The following is an 18,004-nucleotide window of genomic DNA, read 5'->3' as shown; positions in this document are numbered from 1 at the left end:
AATGGCAATGAATTCACATCTCTAAAACAAGACTGGGTGGGCTGGGTACAGCCTGTGGCTTCCCAGTCTGCATCCTCTGAACCAGGAGAGTGGCACCTGCTCTCCTCCTGTGCCTAGGCCCCTGAGGGATGCCAAGACGGGCCCTGGCAGGAGGGGAGGAGAGGAGCTGGTCAGAGAGCGTGTTCTGCCGTGCTCCGGGCCCCTCCCACTCCCGCAGGCCGTGCTCCGGGCCCCTCTCACTCCCGCAGGCCGTGCTCCGGGCCCCTCTCACTCCCGCAGGCAGTGCTCCGGGCCCCTCTCACTCCCGCAGGCCGTGCTCCGGGCCCCTCTCACTCCCGCAGGCCGTGCTCCGGGCCCCTCCCACTCCCGCAGGCCGTGCTCCGGGCCCCTCCCACTCCCGCAGGCCGTGCTCCGGGCCCCTCTCACTCCCGCAGGCCAGGTCCGCACTGCTCCCGTGTCCTCCGAGCCGGTGGCTCTGCCTGACCACATCTGGCTCCCAGGGCGGGGGCTGCCCGAGTGGCCTTCCGCTGCTGCGGCTGCCAAGCCGGTGCTGGCGGGGCTGGACAGACCTCCCGCTCTCCGGCAGGTCTGCCTGGTGCCTGGGGCAACGCCTCCTAGCCCTGCCATCCAAGGACAGGGTGGCCGTGAGCTTCCAGGGGCCGGAGTAAGCCCATCTGCCCAAACCACACGCCCCAGCTTCCAGAGCCCGGAATTCAGGCCTCGAACAGCAGAGACACACGCCCCCTGCTGTAACAGTGATCCACGTCACGTCACGGCTCATCGACATCAGACAACGTCTCGGCCGTCAGATACCAGAGCCCACCAGGGGAAGGGGACCGATAGAATGGACACCAGAGCTGTTGATTACTTATCTCCGACCGGCACAGAAATAGGACTGTAAGCAATACTGCTGGACCAATGCTGTCACCTCTTGCCTGAGATGTTCAAATTAGGGTGGACCACCTCGCCCCTCAACGGCAGCAGCTTCCTCCGATTCGGAACTGTCTCTGTTCCCCAACCCGGGGCACCCACGTGCCTCTCACAGACATCACACTCATCCCTTCCTGGAAAACCGTTTTAATTGACTTACGCCAGCAGCAGAGAGGGAGAGGCGGGAGCTGGGCCAGATGGGCTGTGCGTCAGAAACTGCCGGGTCTCCCTCTCAGGTCTGAACAGGATTAGCAGCAGATCTGAGAGGCCACTGGCCTCCAAGGGCGGAGCCAGAGAAGGGTCAGCCCCAGAAAGCCACAGGGGAAACGGCAGGCTGTGAGCGAGCACTCTGTGTTCAGGAGACAAGGGCGAGGATGGGGGGTGGGGAGGGCGTGTACTGGCACTGGGCTCTCGGAGGCTCTTTCCAGCAAGGCCTCTGGCCAGGGCTGTGTTTAAGGCTGGGTCAGGCTGCGGCGGGAGCCACAAAGAGGAGAGGAAAGGTCTGGCCAGCAAGCCCCAGTGGAAGAGCAAAGGCACTGGGGCAGAGGCGGCTGCGGACAAAAGCAGCTTGGGCGGGGCCCTTGCGACACCCATTGCAAACAAGGCTGTCCATGCCCCTCTGCTCGGTTCCTGTCGCGGTCAAGCACAGAAGCATCTCCCAGGCCAGAAATCAGAGCCAAAGCACCTGCCCGCTCCCCCCGCAGCAGCTTGTGGACGTGAGGCTGGGTCAGCCGGGATGCTGGGCCATCTTCAGCTCAGTGGCAGTTCTGACAGCTGGGGTGACAAGGAATCCCATTCACCCGGCAGCGGCAGCCCCCGCTGGTATCTCCAGGGCCCTAGAGGATGGGGGGGGGGGGAGAAGGTCAGGGCAGGGCCCCCATGCCGCTCCGTCACCCCCCAGAACAGCGCACAATGCACTCCGGGCCTTTGCTCTCAGTGGCCTGCCCAGTCCCACGGCCTCGGTCTGCCTGTCCCAAGGCCCAGAGCAGGGGCAGGAGCTGACGGATCTTGGCACGTCCTGGAAGGGTCAGCACACCGGCAGCATGAACAAGGGCTGCCCCCTCTACTTCCATCTGTCTCAGTGCCTGTCTGTCTGTTCGCCACCACAGTGACCCTCACTCCAGGAACACACCCCTAACACGACAGCTGCGCACGTGAAGTGCCTGCGATGTGACTGACGGGCGCCCGGCCGAGCTGCCCCTCCACGTCTTCCTTGGATTCTGACAGCATGCCTGAGTGAGACAGGCCCAGCCATCGCCCCCGTTTGACAGATGGAGACACTGAGGCTCCGAGAAGGCAGTAAGAGCCGTGTTTGCCAGAGCCAAGGCCCCGCGCCACCTCTGACTCCAGAATGAACCCTTCGCCGCTGTCCTCTTGGACGAGGCTTGTAACGTTTTTTCTGTAAGGAGCCGGACAGTTCAGCGGTGCTGGCCACATGGCCTCCGCCTACTGGGCACAAAAGCAGCTGCAGACCTTACGTAAGGGAACGAGCGTGGCTGGGCTCCCCTGACACATCACTCATGGACACTAGAATTCGAATTTCATATCATTTTCACCTGTCACAAAATAGTCTTCATTTGGTATTTTTTAACCATTTAAAAAAATATTTAAAAATAGCGTTCTTACTTCACAAGCTATACGGAGATAGGCAGAAGGTTGGATTGGGCCCCTGGGCTGCGGTTTCCCAGCCTCCACTCTCGGGCAAGGCCTGCGGGAGCCCCCTCTACACAGCACACCCGTCCCAGGCTCTGCTCCCTGAGGACTCACCCCTGGGCCCCAGCGCGGTCCCTTGGTGACCCAGCAGATCTCGGTGTGGCAGACGGTGCAGCGGATCCAGTCACAGCCGTCCTTCTTCTGCACCACGATCTGGCACTGCGGGCAGTGCATGGCCTCGCCCTGCTGCAGCATGGACTGGGCAGAGCAGGGGCGGCCTCAGGGTCCAGCGGGGGGGGGGGGGGGGGGGGGCTGCCCGGCCGGCCACGCCCCCTCCCCACGCAGGGAATCGCCCCTCCCCTGAGCCCCTCCTTTCCGCAGTCTCCTCCCTCCACCCAGACACCTGTCCTGAAGCTTGCCACCAGAGCACTTAATCCCAAACCCCAGCTGTGGGTGGGAGTGACCCCAGGGGGGCGGCCAGAGCCCCCAGGGCCCTGTGAACCACCTTCCTGAGAAGCTCCCATCCTCCCACCCCGCCCCTCGGCCCTGCCCAGCCCCACCTTCAGCATCTCTGTGGTCTGCCGGGCGGCCACGTCATTCTGAGCACGCAGGGCCAGGTCATCCTGGTACTCCTTACAGTTCATCTGCTCGTGGATGGCCTGCAGGGGGTGAGAGGGTCCCCAGTTAGGAACCTGGGGGCCGAGGGGGGGGGGCAGGCATGCACACAAGCACGGAAAGCCTCTGGGTGTCGTCACCGAGGGGGCTTCGCTGTGTAAACCACACCCCCATCTACGGAAGCCGCAGAGGCCAGGGTCAGCATGTACAGTAATAATATATGGGCACAGGGACCCCTAGCCCACCTCCCCCCCCCCCTCCGTGGCGGCCCCTCGTGCCTGGCCAGGTGCAGCACCCTGCAGACCCAGCACGCTGTGACCAGCCTGCTTAGGGCCCAGGGCTCAGACCCGCCTACTCCTCCCCAGTCTCTCTAACCCTGGGCTGTTGAGATGCGGGGGGCTGGGATAGGCCTGGGTTTGGGGTTCGGGCTCAGTGTGGGCTCAGTCCAGAGCCAGGCTCAGTTAAGGCTGAGGATCCGTCTGGGGTGGGACTTGGGGTCAGGGCTCGGTCCAAGGCTTAGGCGCAGTTCGGGGCCCAGGCCAGCCCCCATCAATGACACGCAGCTCCGAGTCATGGCAGTCGGGGCCCTTCGCAGAACAAGCACTGAACCGCAGCGAGCTCCTCGCAGGAGTGACTAACCAGTGTGGGTCCGTCCCCACGCCCACCTTGCAGAGCAGGCAGTTGACGTGGAAACACACAGGGCAGGTAAACTCATTGACGTCATCCTCAAAGAAGCACCAGCCCTTGCAGTCCAGAGTCTTGCAGTGGTAGCTGAAGGCACTACGGTTCTCAGCGATGGAGACACCCAGGTCCAGAAACCGCTGGTAATCCTCGGGGGTCAGCAACTGCCAACAGACCACAGCCTTGGTCTCGGGGGCTTAGCATGCCTGAGGTGTGGCCCCCCTTGCCAGCAAATATCCTCCTGGGAGCCCCAAATCCACAAAGTCCAACTCAGCACCAGGTTCTTTACTGCACATCAGGATCTAAAAACTCCACTCAAGCCCTGGCCAGATAGTTTGGTTGGTTAGCACATCATCCCAAAGCATAGAGGTTGTCGGTTCAATCCCCGGTCAGGGCACATTACAGGAACGCTCGATGTTCCTGTCTCTCTCTTTCCCTTCCTCTCTCTCTTGCTAAAATAAAAATAACTCCACTCAAAAAATGGCTTAAAGGCCTGACCTGTGGTAGCGCAGTGGATAAAGAGTCGACCTGGAAATGCTGAGGTTGTTGGTTCGAAACCCTGGGCTTGCCTGGTCAAGGCACATATGGGAGTTGATGCTTCCAGCTCCTCCCCCCCTTCTCTCTCTCTGTCTCTCCCTCTCCTCTCTAAAATGAATAAATAAAAAAATTTAAAAAAAATGGCTTAAAAATTCTGGAGATGGATGGTGATGATGGTTGCACAACAATGTGGATATATTTAATGCCACAGACCTGTACACTTAAAAATGGTAAAACTGGTAAATTTTATATAGATTTTACCAAAATTTAAAAAAAGTGGATAAAAACAGTAACAAGTAATGGCTGGGGAGCATGTGGTTAAACGAGTCCCCTGGTATATTTCACTGTGAGAAAGCAATGTGGCAATAACATTTCAACCCTCCCAAACTTTTCTGATCCTCTGGGATTCGCTCAACCTCAAGTTTATCCTGAGAAAAGAATATTAAGAAGGAAGAGACACCATGCAGAACTGTTCCTTAGAGCATTCCTTACAGAGACCCTGGAATTATTAAGAGAAGAGGTGTAAACAGGATATATGCCATAGAGATTTATAATACTCTTTAGAAAGATTTTGTGACAAAATAGCCAAAGCTGTTGTATCTATGCCGGTGAACAGTGAAGTAAAAACCGTGCCTGTGTTCTCTATCTTGATGGGGGTGGGGTTAGAGTTGATTTAAAAAGGAGCAGTATCATGTCTGGCCAGAGACACCAAAGTGAACAGGAGAGCAATGCAATCAGGGACCTGGGGTGGTGGGCGGGCGGGTGACTTCTCTCTTTCATTTCTGTTCTGGTTCTATGTGGTTCAGGCACGGTTTTTATAAAAACAGCCTCTGCTGCATTCCTCTGCTGGTCCCTGTCCCTTCTACTCTCTGCCACACTTGACCCTGCCTAGATCATTCTGTGGCGTGTGCCGGTTCTCAGGGGCTCCAGGCAGGCATGAATCCCGTAGCCCCTGGGCCTAGGTGGGCTGCACAGGGAACTCTTCTGGGCCATGCCTACAGGTACCAGGTCAGGACTGCCTCTCCAGGCCACAGAGAGAAGGCCTCAGCCACCTCCTGGGGCGGCCCTTCCTGGACACCCCACGGACAAGATAAAAATGGTGTTGCTCTTGGGGTAAAAGGTGGGAGTCCCCAAGTTCCACCCCTCTGAGTGTCCCTTTTTGCTCTGAGGCAGAGCTCCTTGGGATCCAGGAAACACTGGTGAAGTTATGTGTGTGTGCGTGTGTGTGGGGGGGTATGTTCTCAGAAGCAGGGTCCCTGGAAAAAAGCAGGACTAATGGGGAGAAACAGGGGTCTTGTGTATGCACCTGAGGGGTATCCCATTTAGACCACAGCCACCTTTGGCCATGCCTCAAGTTTCTGCATGGGAATCCCGAGAGGCCCAGTTCTGGGAAGGCCATTCCCCCCACAGTTTAAAAACCATAGATCGGCCCTGGCCGGTTGGCTCAGTGGTAGAGCATCGGCCTGGCATGCGGGGGACCCGGGTTCGATTCCCGGCCAGGGCACATAGGAGAAGCGCCCATTTGCTTCTCCACACCCCCCTCCTTCCTCTCTGTCTCTCTCTTCCCCTCCCGCAGCCAAGGCTCCATTGGAGCAAAGATGGCCTGGGCGCTGGGGATGGCTCCTTGGCCTCTGCCCCAGGCGCTAGAGTGGCTCTGGTCTCGGCAGAGCGACGCCCCGGAGGGGCAGAGCATCGCCCCCTGGTGGGCAGAGCGTCGCCTCTGGTGGGCGTGCCGGGTGGATCCCGGTCGGGCGCATGCGGGAGTCTGTCTGACTGTCTCTCCCCGTTTCCAGCTTCAGAAAAATACAAAAAAAACAAAAACAAAAACAAAAACAAACAAACCATAGATCAAGCCCAACAGTTCACTTTACAGATGGGGAATTGGAGGCTCGGAGAAGGGACAGGACCTATTCGAGATCACCAGCAGTAGTCAGGGAGATAACTTGATAATACCGTTAACAACAGTAACAACAGCAAACATGCGCGCGCACGCGCAGACGTGTATAGCACTGTGACAGGCTGCTGGAAGAATGGCGCTGTTTGTTCACATCTCCCTGATTCCACTCTCGTGGGCGGTCCCCTCCTGCTCAGAATCTGGGCCCGAGCTGTGGCTGGATTTAGCCAGCGGAAGGAACAGCAGCCAGCCAGAAAGAAGCGGACGTGGAAAGCACTCTTGCCCTGGGGCTCCCCTTGGGCTGCTCGTGGAACCCTGAGACCACTACCATGTGAGCAGCCCAGCCAGCCCGTTGGTGGATGGGAGGCCACGGTGGAAAGAGGCACCGTCCTCCCAGCCACCGCAGGTAAGACCATCATAAGCCAGTTCAGGGATGACAGCTGACCGCCCACCAACTAAGCCCAGGTGAGCTCAGCCGGGCCGAGCCTGGACCAGAAGAGTTGCCCGGATAAGCCCAAGCAAACACGACTAACTTGCAGATGCCCAAGCTAAGTGAACGGGGGCTGTGTGAAGCCACTATGTCAAACAACCTGTGACCCAGAGAACTCTGACAAGGGCTCACCATGTGTCAAGTGCTACTCTGAATTCTTCTTATACATCCTCTGCTATAACCTTCACAACCCTTGAAATAGAAACTAACTCTAACTCTGACCTCAGCGGGGATGAGAAGGCTGAGGCACAGAGAACACTGCGTGTCTGACTCGAGGTCACCCACCCACACTCTGAACTGCCTGGCTGTCTCTTTCATAAGGGTGGCGTCTTGACTAGCTCCACCCACCCCATTCCTGTCCTGTTCCCTGCGTGGGTCCCCAGCATCCCACACAGAGAAGGCTCCTGTGATGAACACCTCCTGCCCGCAACGGGCACCCTGAGCTGGTCCCACCTGCCAGCTCACTCAGGGCCCAGCTCCCTGGGCCAAGACGCCGCACCCTGCTCCCACCCCCGGCCTTACCGCCCGGATCTCTCTCTCCTGCAGCTTGCCCGAGCATGAGTAGGTGTTGTCAATGAAGGGGCAGGCGACCTCTGCCTCCTGGCTGTTGCGGATGGTGCCCTGCAGACACTCCCTGGGGAAGGGGATGGAGTGGAGGTGAGGGTCATCTGAACCCCACCCACAGGGACCCCACTCTCCGAGGGTGAGCCTGATCCCAGGTGGGCTGCTTCTCCCCAATACCTCCCTTCTTTCCTGTCCCTCCCGCCAGCCCCCTGCACCATGGCACCATGGCCGCCACTCCTGCCCACCCCCTGCTGTGGGCCGGGTCCCCATCAATGCTGACCCCGGGGGGACTGCCGCATCCTCTGCCTGGGCTCCATTTCCACCACACCACGCTCCAGGGGCCTCCATCCCGTTTAACTCAGAGCATACCAAGTCCTTAAATGCACTCCTAAGAGCCCCCGTGACTGGTCCTCTGTCCTTCCCTGTCTGTCCTCCCTTTCCTCTGCTCCACCCATGCAGAACCCTAGTTCCTGCAGACAGGCCAGGCCCGAACCCAGGCCAGTGCTACCTCCCCGAGCAGGGCCCTGGTCTGCTATCGTAACCCACTGGTACTTGACATTGGGCATGATTTACAATTTTTTCAGTGGCTATTTGACGAATAATCGGCCTCCCCTGGGGAATGTTGGATCCAGAAGGCAGCCATTGACTTTTGGGAGCTGCTCACCCAACGTCAGACTGTGTTCCCCACAGCCCAGGATGGACGGGCCGGGAGGGGAGCCTCGGAGGGCGGCAGACTGTCTAACAAGCAGGTGCAGGGTGAGGTTGGCTCAGGGGGCCAGGTTAGGGCCTGGGCCTGGGTCAAGAGTCCTGAGGGTCGCAGGCTCTGGATCCAGCACGCCTGAGCTGTGCGGCCTTCAGCAAGTTGCTGGCCTCACTGTACCTCACATTCCTCCCCTACGGCATGAGGAGGGCGCCTCCTTGGCAGGATTTTGTGGGTGTCCAATGAGAAGTGAGAGCAGAGACCCCGCCCCCCGCCGTTCATTGGTGGCCTGCTCTGCCGGGGTGGCGGCCGCACCTGCAGAAGGCATGCAGACACTCCCGCAGCACCACGGCCTCGCCAGGCGCCAGCGCCGAGTAGCACACGGGGCACTCGGCCGGCTCGGTGTTCAGCACCAGGCTCCTCTGATCCAGCTGGACGTGCTGCAGGTAGTTCCCCTCTTGCTGCTGCTGCTTCCGCTGGGCACACGGGGCGGGGCCGTAGGGAGGGTCAGGGTCTCGGGGCGGGGCCAGACCAGGCATGGGGCCGGGCTGGGGGGCGTGGCCAGATCCCCGGAAGGGGACCAGGCTGGGAGAGGCGGGGTGCCCAGGTAGGGGTGGCCAGGCAGTGGGCGTGAGCGAGAGCCGCTGGGCAGGCCGGGTCCTAGAGCACAGCTAAGCAGGGAGCCAGTGGCAGGAGGACGGCCAGGCAGCGGCAAGTCAGGGCTGCAATTGGGTCAAGCCAGGCGAGGGGCGAAGGCGAAGGGGAAGGAGGCGGGCCAGGGTCTGGGGGGGTGGTCAGAGGTAACAGGACCCACACTTCTGCCAAGCTGGGCTGGGTGGAGCCTGGCGCATGGAGGCAGAGCCGCGTCAAGGCCGTAGAGTAGGTCAGGGTTGTGGGAAGGGGAAGTGATACACTTAGGAGGCAGAGCAGGGTGGGAGAGAGGGTGGGTCAGAGAGGTCGCAGATGGACCAGGAGTGAGGTCATGGCTGGGGTGGGTAAGGGCAGCACCGGGTCCGAGAGAAAGCATGTGGAGGATTGGGGTGCTGGATCAGAATCCGAGAACACTCAGCGTCGGCCATCTCTGTGTAATCAGGGCTTGGGGCACGACAGAGGGTAGGACTGAGAGGGACAGGCCCAGGGACGGGGACAACCTCCCAAGGAGCATTGAGGGGCTGGGTCCTGGGGTCACAGGAAGTCAGGGGTGGGCTGCAGCCAGAGAGGCCATGCAGCACGAATAGTGAGGCCCCAGGGGCTGACTGAAGCAGAGATAGGTTCACACAGGTGAATGAGGGGGTGGCCGATGGGGCATGGCCAGGCTCTTGGCCAGGGTGCTGGGGTCCCAACCAGGCACCCTCGTATGCACAACTGGTGTGTATGTCAAAGCGAGGGATAGAGCCACAACCCACAAGGGGGCAGGGCATGTGAGCTGGATGGATGGGGTCACAGCCAGAGAGCAGGATCTCGGGCACAGCGTGACCTCAAGGAGAGGGAGGGTCACAGTCAAGGGCAGGGGTCTCTGTCTGCGCTATATTCATGAGGAGGCAAGGCAGCAACTGGGGAGGGGCAACGGTGTGGAGGAGCCTCCCTCCTGGCCTCGGCCCCAGGCTGGGCGTCTGCAGGGGCCCGTCTGGGGACGCCCCGCCCACCTGCTGGTACTGGCGCAGCGCCTCCTCCTCGCCCGCCAGGCGCGCTCTCTCTTCCTCATCCGGCTGGTACGTGGCAGGGACCTGGTAGGTCTCAGGCCGCGCGCGGCAGCACATCTCACAGCCGGGCCGTGTGGGCTTGTTGATGAAGGTGCAGCCAGGGCACTGCCAGCCCACCTGCGGGCAGAGGGGCGGTGAGCTCAGTGAACTGCGGGGCCAGGGCAGGTGAGTCAGGGACACCGGGGCGACTTACCGGTGGGGGCTCGGGAGTTGTGTCAGGCTGCCCCCGCCCTGGCTCCTGGGGGGCTCCAGGCTTTGGGGGTGCCGGCTCCAGTGGGCCCCTGGGCTGCAGCGTGAGGTCCTTGAAGCCCAGGTCTGGGAAGGAGTGTTGAGAGGGGTTGTTGGCCTGAGTGTGGGATCATAGACATGACCCTATAGTTGCTGGCTTGAAGCCCAAGGTCGCTGGCTTGAGCAACGGGTCACTCAGTAGCTGTGGTTCTCCAGTCAAGGCACATATGAGAAAGCAATCAATGAACAACTAAGGAGCCGCAATGAAGAATTGATGCTTCTCATCTCTCTCCCTTCATGCCTGTCTGTCCTTGTTTGTCCCTCTCTCTGACTCTGTCTCTCTTGCTAAAAAAAAAAAAAAAGGAGTCTTCTTTAAAAAAAAGCTAATCCATGAACAACTAAAGAGAAGCGAATATTTCTCACTCCTCCCCCCTCTATAAAATCAATAAAATCTTTTTAAAAAGACAAAAAGAAAATTAGTCTTTCTTTTTTTTGACAGAGAAAGGGACAGATAGGGACAGACAGACAGGAAGAGAAAGAGATGAGAAACATCAATTCTTCGTTGTGGCACCTTAATTGTTCAATGATTGCAGAAAATTAGTCACTTTTTTTTTAAAGGAAATACAAACTGACATGTTTATGGACGAGGGCCATTCTGCCTGCAACTTACTCCCAAAACAGTTCAGAAAAAAATGATTTCTATGCATACAAATAATTTTTATAAATAATTTTACAGACATCTTTGGGGAATCCACACAATTTTGCTATGCAATTTTTTTGTACAACTTTGTAACTTTTCTGTAGTAGGTCTGAAATATTTAAAAAATATACGCAGTAAAAAATGTAAACACCAGCAATGACCATCTTATCTAATTTACAGAGTTAGAAAACAAATGAGCAAAGACAAGAAGGGCCTTCCCCAGGACCACACAGCTGGTGACTACCAGAGCCAGGCTGGGACCCAGCCCCTCTCCCCTAGGCCTCTGTCCCCAAAATGCATTCTGAAATGGCTCCCTCCTGGGTGGGCTTGGTCTTCCCCTCATCACTATGGGGGAGACACTCACAGGCTGTGCTCCCTCTGGCCCCTGACCTTGGGTGAGTCCCTGTCCCTCAGGCAGGTGCGAAGCCTCACCTTCCAGCATCCGCAGCTGGCGCTCCCGCTGCAGTTCCTGCGGGTTGAGTGAGGTGTTGCGGGCCGACAGCAGGTAGAGGTAGGCGCTGTCGCCATTCCGCCGCACTCCGTGGGAGTGCAGGGTCTCTTGGTCCCGGGCTAACCGCTGCCCAATCACCCACTGCTGCAGGGCTGGTGGGAAGCCATAGTCCAGGAACACCTGCAGGGGGACGGAGTGGGGGAGGAGTGGGACGGAGGGACCAGGGCAGAGCCAGAGCCAGATGGGAAGCCTCCGCGTGGGTGTCTCCCTTCAGTCTCCTCGCTCACCATGTCCTTGAGGGAAGCCACGGTCATGTCAGGGCGCACTGTGAGCCAGATGGCGACGGTGTGCATGTGGGCATCCTCCACACTCACCCACAGCCTGCAGAGAAGAACAGGGCGGGGACACGGGCTCTGGCTGCAGGCCCAAGCTCAGCACCAGCCAGAGCACGGACGTGTCTGGACACTTGTATGTGACACGGACACACATGAGCCCCTGATCTGTGTCAGGGGCCTCGCCTGGCTCCTCGCACCCCTGTGCTTCCTCCTTTATCAGAACCCACTGCTTAAACCCCTCCAGTGGCTCCACACGGCTCCCAGAATAGAATCCACATTCCCTGGGCACATAAGGGCCTCTGGGACCTGGTGCCCCGTGACCCCTCCAGACTCCTTGACCACTCCCTCTCTCCATGCTCCTGAGCCAGGCCCCCTACAGTGATTACTCGCTGTTGCCAGGACTCAGCAAAGCACTTGACAAGTATTAATTCCTTTAATCCTCTCTACAAACCCATGAGGCAGGTACTGTTGTCACCCCTACTTCACAGATCCAAACCCGAGCCAAGGAAGCAGTTAATAACTGTCACAGGCAGAATCTCAATCCAAACAGTATTATTCCAGAGAAAGCGGTTTTAAACACCAACCTTCTCAAGGATCCTAAAACATTTTTGGACAACCAGAAGCATAAAAAGGGAAGCTCAGATTAAAAAACAAACAAAAAAGAAAAAACCAGAAATGATCCCAGAGGAAACAGAGAAATCAGGGTACAAAGCAGTAACAGTAACGTTCACTTGAAACCCTCCGAGAGGTTTGAGAGAACACTGCATCCCTAAAGCAAGAACAGCAACAACCAATCAGAAAGCGAGGAAGAGTTTCCTGGAAGTTCCCGAAGTGATTCTGATTAACCTGACCTCTCAGTCCAACTACAAGGCCACAAGAAACATGGGAGATATTAAAAGACATCCTGAGGAGGCAATTTATAAATTCAGAATGTAGGAAAAGTCTAAAGGTCAAAGAACAGGTTTCTTAAAAAAAAAAAAAATTACGGCATAAAAAGAGAGGAGAAGAAAAAAGGTTTAGCCAATATTATAGAAATGCTACATGTAGATCTATCTCATCTGGCTCCTGACTGGAGCAAACCAAGTATAAAAAGCAGTAATGAGATAATTAGGGAAATCTGAATATAAACGGAGTATTAGGGGACTTAAAGGAATTATTAATTTTTCAGGCGTGAAAATGGTCCTTGTCACAGGAAAAAATAGTTTGTAACTACACGAGGGAACGGCCATTAACTTACTGTGGCGACCACACAGGAGGAGCACAGCCTCCACATCTGGACCGCCTGCCATCAAACGTGTCCATGCCGCTGTTATTAGGTTTTCTTCTGTTATGTGAGGCCTATCACCCTAATACATCTCCCAACAACCTCACGAAATAGCTACTCTTACTGCCCAAGGTTTTTTTTTGTTTTTGTTTTTTTTCTTGTGGGAGAGACAAAGTCAGAGAGAGGGACAGATAGGGACAGACAGACAGGAAAGGAAAGAGATGAGAAACATTAATTCTTCATTGCTGGTTCCTTAGTTTTTCACTGATTGCTTTCTCATATGTGCCCTGACCGCGGGGGGGGGGGGGGGTTACAGCAAACCAAGTGACCCCTCGCTCGAGCCAACGACCCTGAGCTCAAGCCGGTGATCCTTGGTCAAACCAGATGAGCCTGCACTCGACCTCGGAGTCTTGAACCTGGGTCCTCCATATCCCAGTCCGATGCTTTATCCACTGTGCCACCGCCTGGTCAGGCAGGCTCCAGTTTTTTAAATGAAAGAAAACAAAGTCTGAGAGGCGAAGTGATCTGCCCTAGATCTCATGGCAGATTACCGACAGAGCTGGGGTTTGAAGCGAGGTCTCCTGACACCAGAACCCGCCATTCAGAATAGCTGTGCTAGGGCTCTCCCAGGACCCTGAATTCTCACTGCGTTGCTGAAGATTCCATGTACAAATTCTTTGAGATGATCCTTGGTGATCCGCTCAGTAAAGCTATCAGAAGGCCTCCTGACACCCAGTGGATCACTAGACCAGTTAGTTCACCAGCCCAGGGAGATGTGAGGACTGACATCTTCAGGCCACAGGAGCTGCGGCCTTGCAGAGGACCACAGGCTCCACCACACCACTGGTGGCTCTCTCTATGCAGCTTGGAGCAGGCACAGTACTCTCCAGCTCCACCGTTACCGCTAACACAAGCGATGTTTGAAAAATCTGACCTAATAAAAATTTCGGACAGTCGTGTTTGCGTATGTGTTCTTTACTTTGCTAAAACTAGTTTTCTGCAGATTGCTTCATGAATTTAAATATAAACATGAATACATTATCAAATTATGAAAGTTAAAGTACACTGATGTTAGAAGGCTTTGAGTGATGGTGTATCTCATCTCTCCTAAGATAAACGCTTTTGTCTTTGCTCTGTCTTATCAGGGAGTTTTCTGTGTCAGTGTTTGAAGTGCTGTTTGGTATAATAGGTGTAAAATATATTCTGTGAAAGAGGGGAGAAAAAAAGAATGATTGTTCTATTGACAAGAATATATTGGCCCTGGCTCAGTGGTAGAGCATCGGTCTGGCATGTGGATGGCCCAGGTTCAATTTCCGGTCAGGGCTCACAGGAGAAGCACCCATCTGATTCTCTCCCCCTCTCCCCCTGCTTCTCTCTATTTTTCTCTCTTCCCCTCCTGAAGCCATGGCTCAATTGGAGCAAGTTGGCCCTGGGCACTGAGGTTGGCTCCATGGCCTCCACCTCAGGTGCTAAGAAGAGTTCAGTTGCTGAGCAACAGAGCAATGCCCCAGATGGGCAGAGCATCTCCCCCTAGTGGACTTGCCCGGTGGATCCCGGTCGGGGTGCATACTGGAGTCTGCCTCTGCCTCCCCAGTCCTCACTGAATGAATAATAAATAAATAAACAAGCAAACAAATAAATATACACTGCTTACAAAAATTAGGGGATCAGGGAACATGCAGATATTCCAGTACTTTCAGCCTTATGGGTAGTGCATTTTCACCAATGAAATAAAAGTTGGTTTTGCATCTCATTTGCATAATTGAACTTTCTTTGACTTGTCATTTGCTTTTCTGATGTTCATGTTTAATAACAAAAAATCAAATGCTTTTTTTTTATCGCTTCTTATTCATTTTGAAATATCCCCTAATTTTTTTTTTTCCATGTCCACAGCTAAACTTATCCCCAGTCCCAGGGCAGGAACCCAGAGCCCATGAGCGGTGGAGCTTGCTGTAGCAGCCATCTGGGCCAGCCCTGAAATATCCCCTAATTTTTGTGAGCAGTATATATACGGCCCACTGGAGTTCAGCAAGCACTGTGTCGCTGGCCAGCCAAGCACTCCTCACCTGATGTCCTGTGTTGGGGGGACCTCAGGCTTCAGTCGCACATTCAGGGGTACCCGTTGCTCTGCCAGCCAGATGGCACACTGCATAGCCACCTTTTCATCCCCGCCTACCACTGCTCTGGCGAGTCTCAGGGCCATCTCCTCGGCTAAAATTCAACACAGTGGAAGCAAGTTAGCACAGAGTTCATTTTTCAGGAGCTGGGGTTGAGGGTGTGAGACAGGAGGTGATCTTTTCTATATGTTGCTTCCTCTGTCTTCCTGGTGAACTCCTACATACCTTCACCACCCAGCGTAAAAGTCCCTTTCTCTGGGAAGCTTTCTCTGATACTCCCCAGTTCCCCTTTCTGCTCATTTGGTTCTATTTTCCTTCATACTTCCAGGTCCCCCACACTTCCATCTATTTATTTGACAAGCATTTATTGAGCTCCTACAGTGTGCCAGCCACTGTCCCAGAAACTGGGATTCAGCAAGTGAATTAGATAATCAGGGTCCCTCTCCTCATGGACCTTTCATACTGGTAAGAAGACAGACAACAAGTTTAATAAGAGAAAAAAAATATATCAGATTATGATCCCTGCTGGCAAGAAAATAAACTGGGTAAGGTAAGGAGATCAGGGAAGGCCTCTAGGAGGAGGTGACACTGAAGCAGTGACCTGAATGGGGAGAAGCTAGTGGGGTTCCAGCAGAATGAGCAAGGGAGTCAATGGAGGAAGACAGCCAGGCCAGAAGAGCACGGGAGGGTTTTTGAGCATGGTGGTGACATGACCTGATTTATGTTCTACAGCACTGGGCACAGAGGCAAGAGAGGACAGGATCCTTGGTAGGCCGGTGAGGTCTGTTTGCCCCGCCAGCCTGGGAGGTTTCCTGTGTCCCTGTAGGAGCTCCCACCTCGGCTCAGAGCTGGCCCACGGAGGCCTCAGGGTCATAGCATAAATGAATGACAAACCCCTTTTGGAAGTAACCGGGCCCCAAGGGAGGAAACTGAAGGGCAAGTGGGCAGAGGGCGGTCAGGGTGAAGGGGGCCTCTCCTACGGCCTTTCTTGGCAGGGGAGGCCGGGTCCTGGCAGGGCCAACCTTCCACCCGAAGTTTCCCAGTCGCCTCCAGGCTGTACCCACCTTTCTTGGTCTTCTCGTCCATCTGGCGTGGCTGCTCCCATTACCCCGGGCGGGGGCTGCAGCTCCGGAGAAATGCTACTTCTAGGTCACCAAGAGGAGGACGAGCGACCTGGAGCAACTCAGCCCCGGCCAGTGGCCTCCGGCGTAGCACGAGCCCGCTCTGTGCCTCAGCCTCCCCTGCAGCCGTCGGGTGGCATCACTACCCAAGGACCGGGCACGGGGCCTGGTACAGGGGACAAGCCGGGACCCCGTGTGGGAGACGAAAGGGCAGGAGGCACCGACCCAAGTCCGCGATGAGGGAGGGACCAGAAGAAATGGCACAGCCGGGACGCCGGAAGGCCTCGGGCAGGGCCCCGGCTTCTCCCTGCAGGGAGCGCCCCTGGCGCCCGGGATTTCCGCCAAACTCGCTCCTCTCGGTCCCAGCCAGTCGGGAGGAGGAGGGGAGCAGTTTCGACGGAAGAGAAAGTGAAAGTGGCCCGGAAGTGGGGCGGGAGATTGTCGCAGGATCCGGGACACCCTACCCCACGCCCGGCCCACTCCAGGCAGTGCGTGCGGACCGCGCCCCGCTCCGGTCCGGCAGCCCCGGGCGCTCAATCCACCGGCCCCGAGCGGCCCCACTGCACCCCAGGGTGGACTCGGGTCTCCCGGACCCTCACTCTCCCGCGGGACCCCGCCGCAGTGCCAGGGAGGGGCGGGGACTGGGCGGGGCCGGCCGCGGCCCCGCCCAGCAGCGGGCATAAGGTCATTAGCTCTGTTTGCAGAAGAGGAAACGGAGACTCTGTTAAAGACCTGCCTGAAGCCACGGAGTCGGATCTGAATCCGGGCCTGGCGGGCTCAGGAACCCACCCCTTAGCCAGCGAGACCCTGCTTCCTCTCGGCGATTACGCTCCACCTTTTCACTGGGCCGCTGATGAAGTTTGTCTTCTCCCACCACAGGCGAGAAGCCCTCTGCATCCTCCAGTCTCCCTCCAATCTTCTGTGACGGCCTCTTTTCACTTAGCATAATGCTTTTGAGGCTCATCCATGTTGTACTACTGTTTTTCTTTTTAATTTATTTTTATTTAAAAAATGTTTAATTTATTGATTGATTTTGAGAGAGAGAGAGAGAGAGAGAGAGAGAGAGAGAGAAACATCGATTTGCTGTCCCCCCTGTCGTCTGTGCATTCATTGGTTGATTCTTCTATGTGCCCTGACTGGGAATCGAACCTGCCACCCTAGTGCATGAGGACAATGCTCTAACCAACTGAGCTATCCAGCCAGGGATGTATACAATACTACCATTCTTTTTTTCTTTTTTTTTTTAATACTACCATTCTTTTGAAAGTAATCTCTGGCCCTGTGGACAGAGCGTTGGCCAGGTACGAAGACGTCCCCATTTCAAACCCTGACACATAAGAAACGACATCTGCTTCTCTTCCTCTCCCTCTTCCCCTTCTCTCTCTCTTTCCCTCTCACAGCCAGTGGCTCGGTTGGTCCAAGCGTAAGCCAAGCTGAGGATAGCTCTGTTGATCTGAACATTGGCCTCCGATGGGGGGTTGCTGGGTGGATCTGGAGAGAGAATGATGAGGAGGTGAGTGCTACCTGTCTTCCCCCATAAAGCTGGTACAATAGTGGTGGCTCAGATTTTGATCTCTGATAAAGCCCTCCCACACCTGTGAGCCCATCCTACCCTCACAGGCAGGTAGAATTTATACCTGGGCTGGTGTCAAACAGATACAGAAGAGCTGAAACAAACTCTTGAGTCCCCAAGGAATCAGGATTTCTCCCAGTACAGAGGTTCTCCAACCAGGTTGCTCAGTCAACAGCATCGCTAGGAGCAGGACCCCCACCCCTCACCAGGACATCTGACTCACTAGGTCTAGGGAGAGTCCAAGATCTGCAGTTTCAAGCAAGCACCCCAGAGGGCTGATTCGAGGGACTTCCCGGTCACACCTGAGACACCTTGCTTGTGGGGGCCTCAGGGGTGAAGGGGAGGGCAGGTCTGCTCTGACCAGTGTCAGAAGAGGTTCCAGCTCCAGCCTCCAGGGGTGGGTAGAGCTTAGCCACCGGAGAGGACGGGGACAGTGGCCCAGAGATAC

The 18,004-nt window shown here is 56.1% G+C and overlaps 1 protein-coding gene and 1 non-coding gene across 2 annotated transcripts; both read right to left on the bottom strand.

Moving 5' to 3' along the window:
• Window positions 1–1,061: 1,061 nt before the first annotated feature.
• Window positions 1,062–16,597, bottom strand: RBCK1 (RANBP2-type and C3HC4-type zinc finger containing 1). Its single transcript, XM_066384142.1, has 12 exons — window positions 15,927–16,597; window positions 14,812–14,956; window positions 11,434–11,527; window positions 11,128–11,326; window positions 9,961–10,082; window positions 9,711–9,884; window positions 8,380–8,540; window positions 7,323–7,434; window positions 3,864–4,043; window positions 3,144–3,242; window positions 2,698–2,841; window positions 1,062–1,766 (listed from the first exon to the last, which is right to left on the bottom strand). Exons 1-12 carry the CDS (start codon window positions 15,946–15,948, stop codon window positions 1,686–1,688), a joined length of 1,533 nt encoding a protein of 510 aa, XP_066240239.1. The 5' UTR covers window positions 15,949–16,597; the 3' UTR covers window positions 1,062–1,685.
• On the bottom strand, window positions 14,627–14,765 carry LOC136407363 (small nucleolar RNA SNORA5). Its single transcript, XR_010751907.1, has one exon. It is a non-coding gene; the product is annotated as a small nucleolar RNA SNORA5 (small nucleolar RNA).
• Window positions 16,598–18,004: the final 1,407 nt, after the last annotated feature.

The sequence above is a fragment of the Saccopteryx leptura genome, chromosome 5, assembly GCF_036850995.1.
Source record: "Saccopteryx leptura isolate mSacLep1 chromosome 5, mSacLep1_pri_phased_curated, whole genome shotgun sequence".
Lineage (NCBI taxonomy): Eukaryota > Metazoa > Chordata > Mammalia > Chiroptera > Emballonuridae > Saccopteryx > Saccopteryx leptura.
The sequence above is the reverse complement of the archived record's forward strand: the minus strand, read 5'-3'. Positions and strand labels throughout refer to the sequence as shown.

Bases quoted from the DNA above. Each gene is read 5' to 3' on its own strand.
- RBCK1 (XM_066384142.1), bottom strand. From the start codon at position 15,948: ATGGACGAGAAGACCAAGAAAG. The intron at 11,528-14,811 runs GTGAGGAGTGCT...TCTTCTCTGCAG, and splicing joins CCCCCAACACAGGACATCAG to GCTGTGGGTGAGTGTGGAGG. The intron at 2,842-3,143 runs GTGGGGCTGGGC...TGCTCTGCCCAG, and splicing joins AGACCACAGAGATGCTGAAG to TCCATGCTGCAGCAGGGCGA.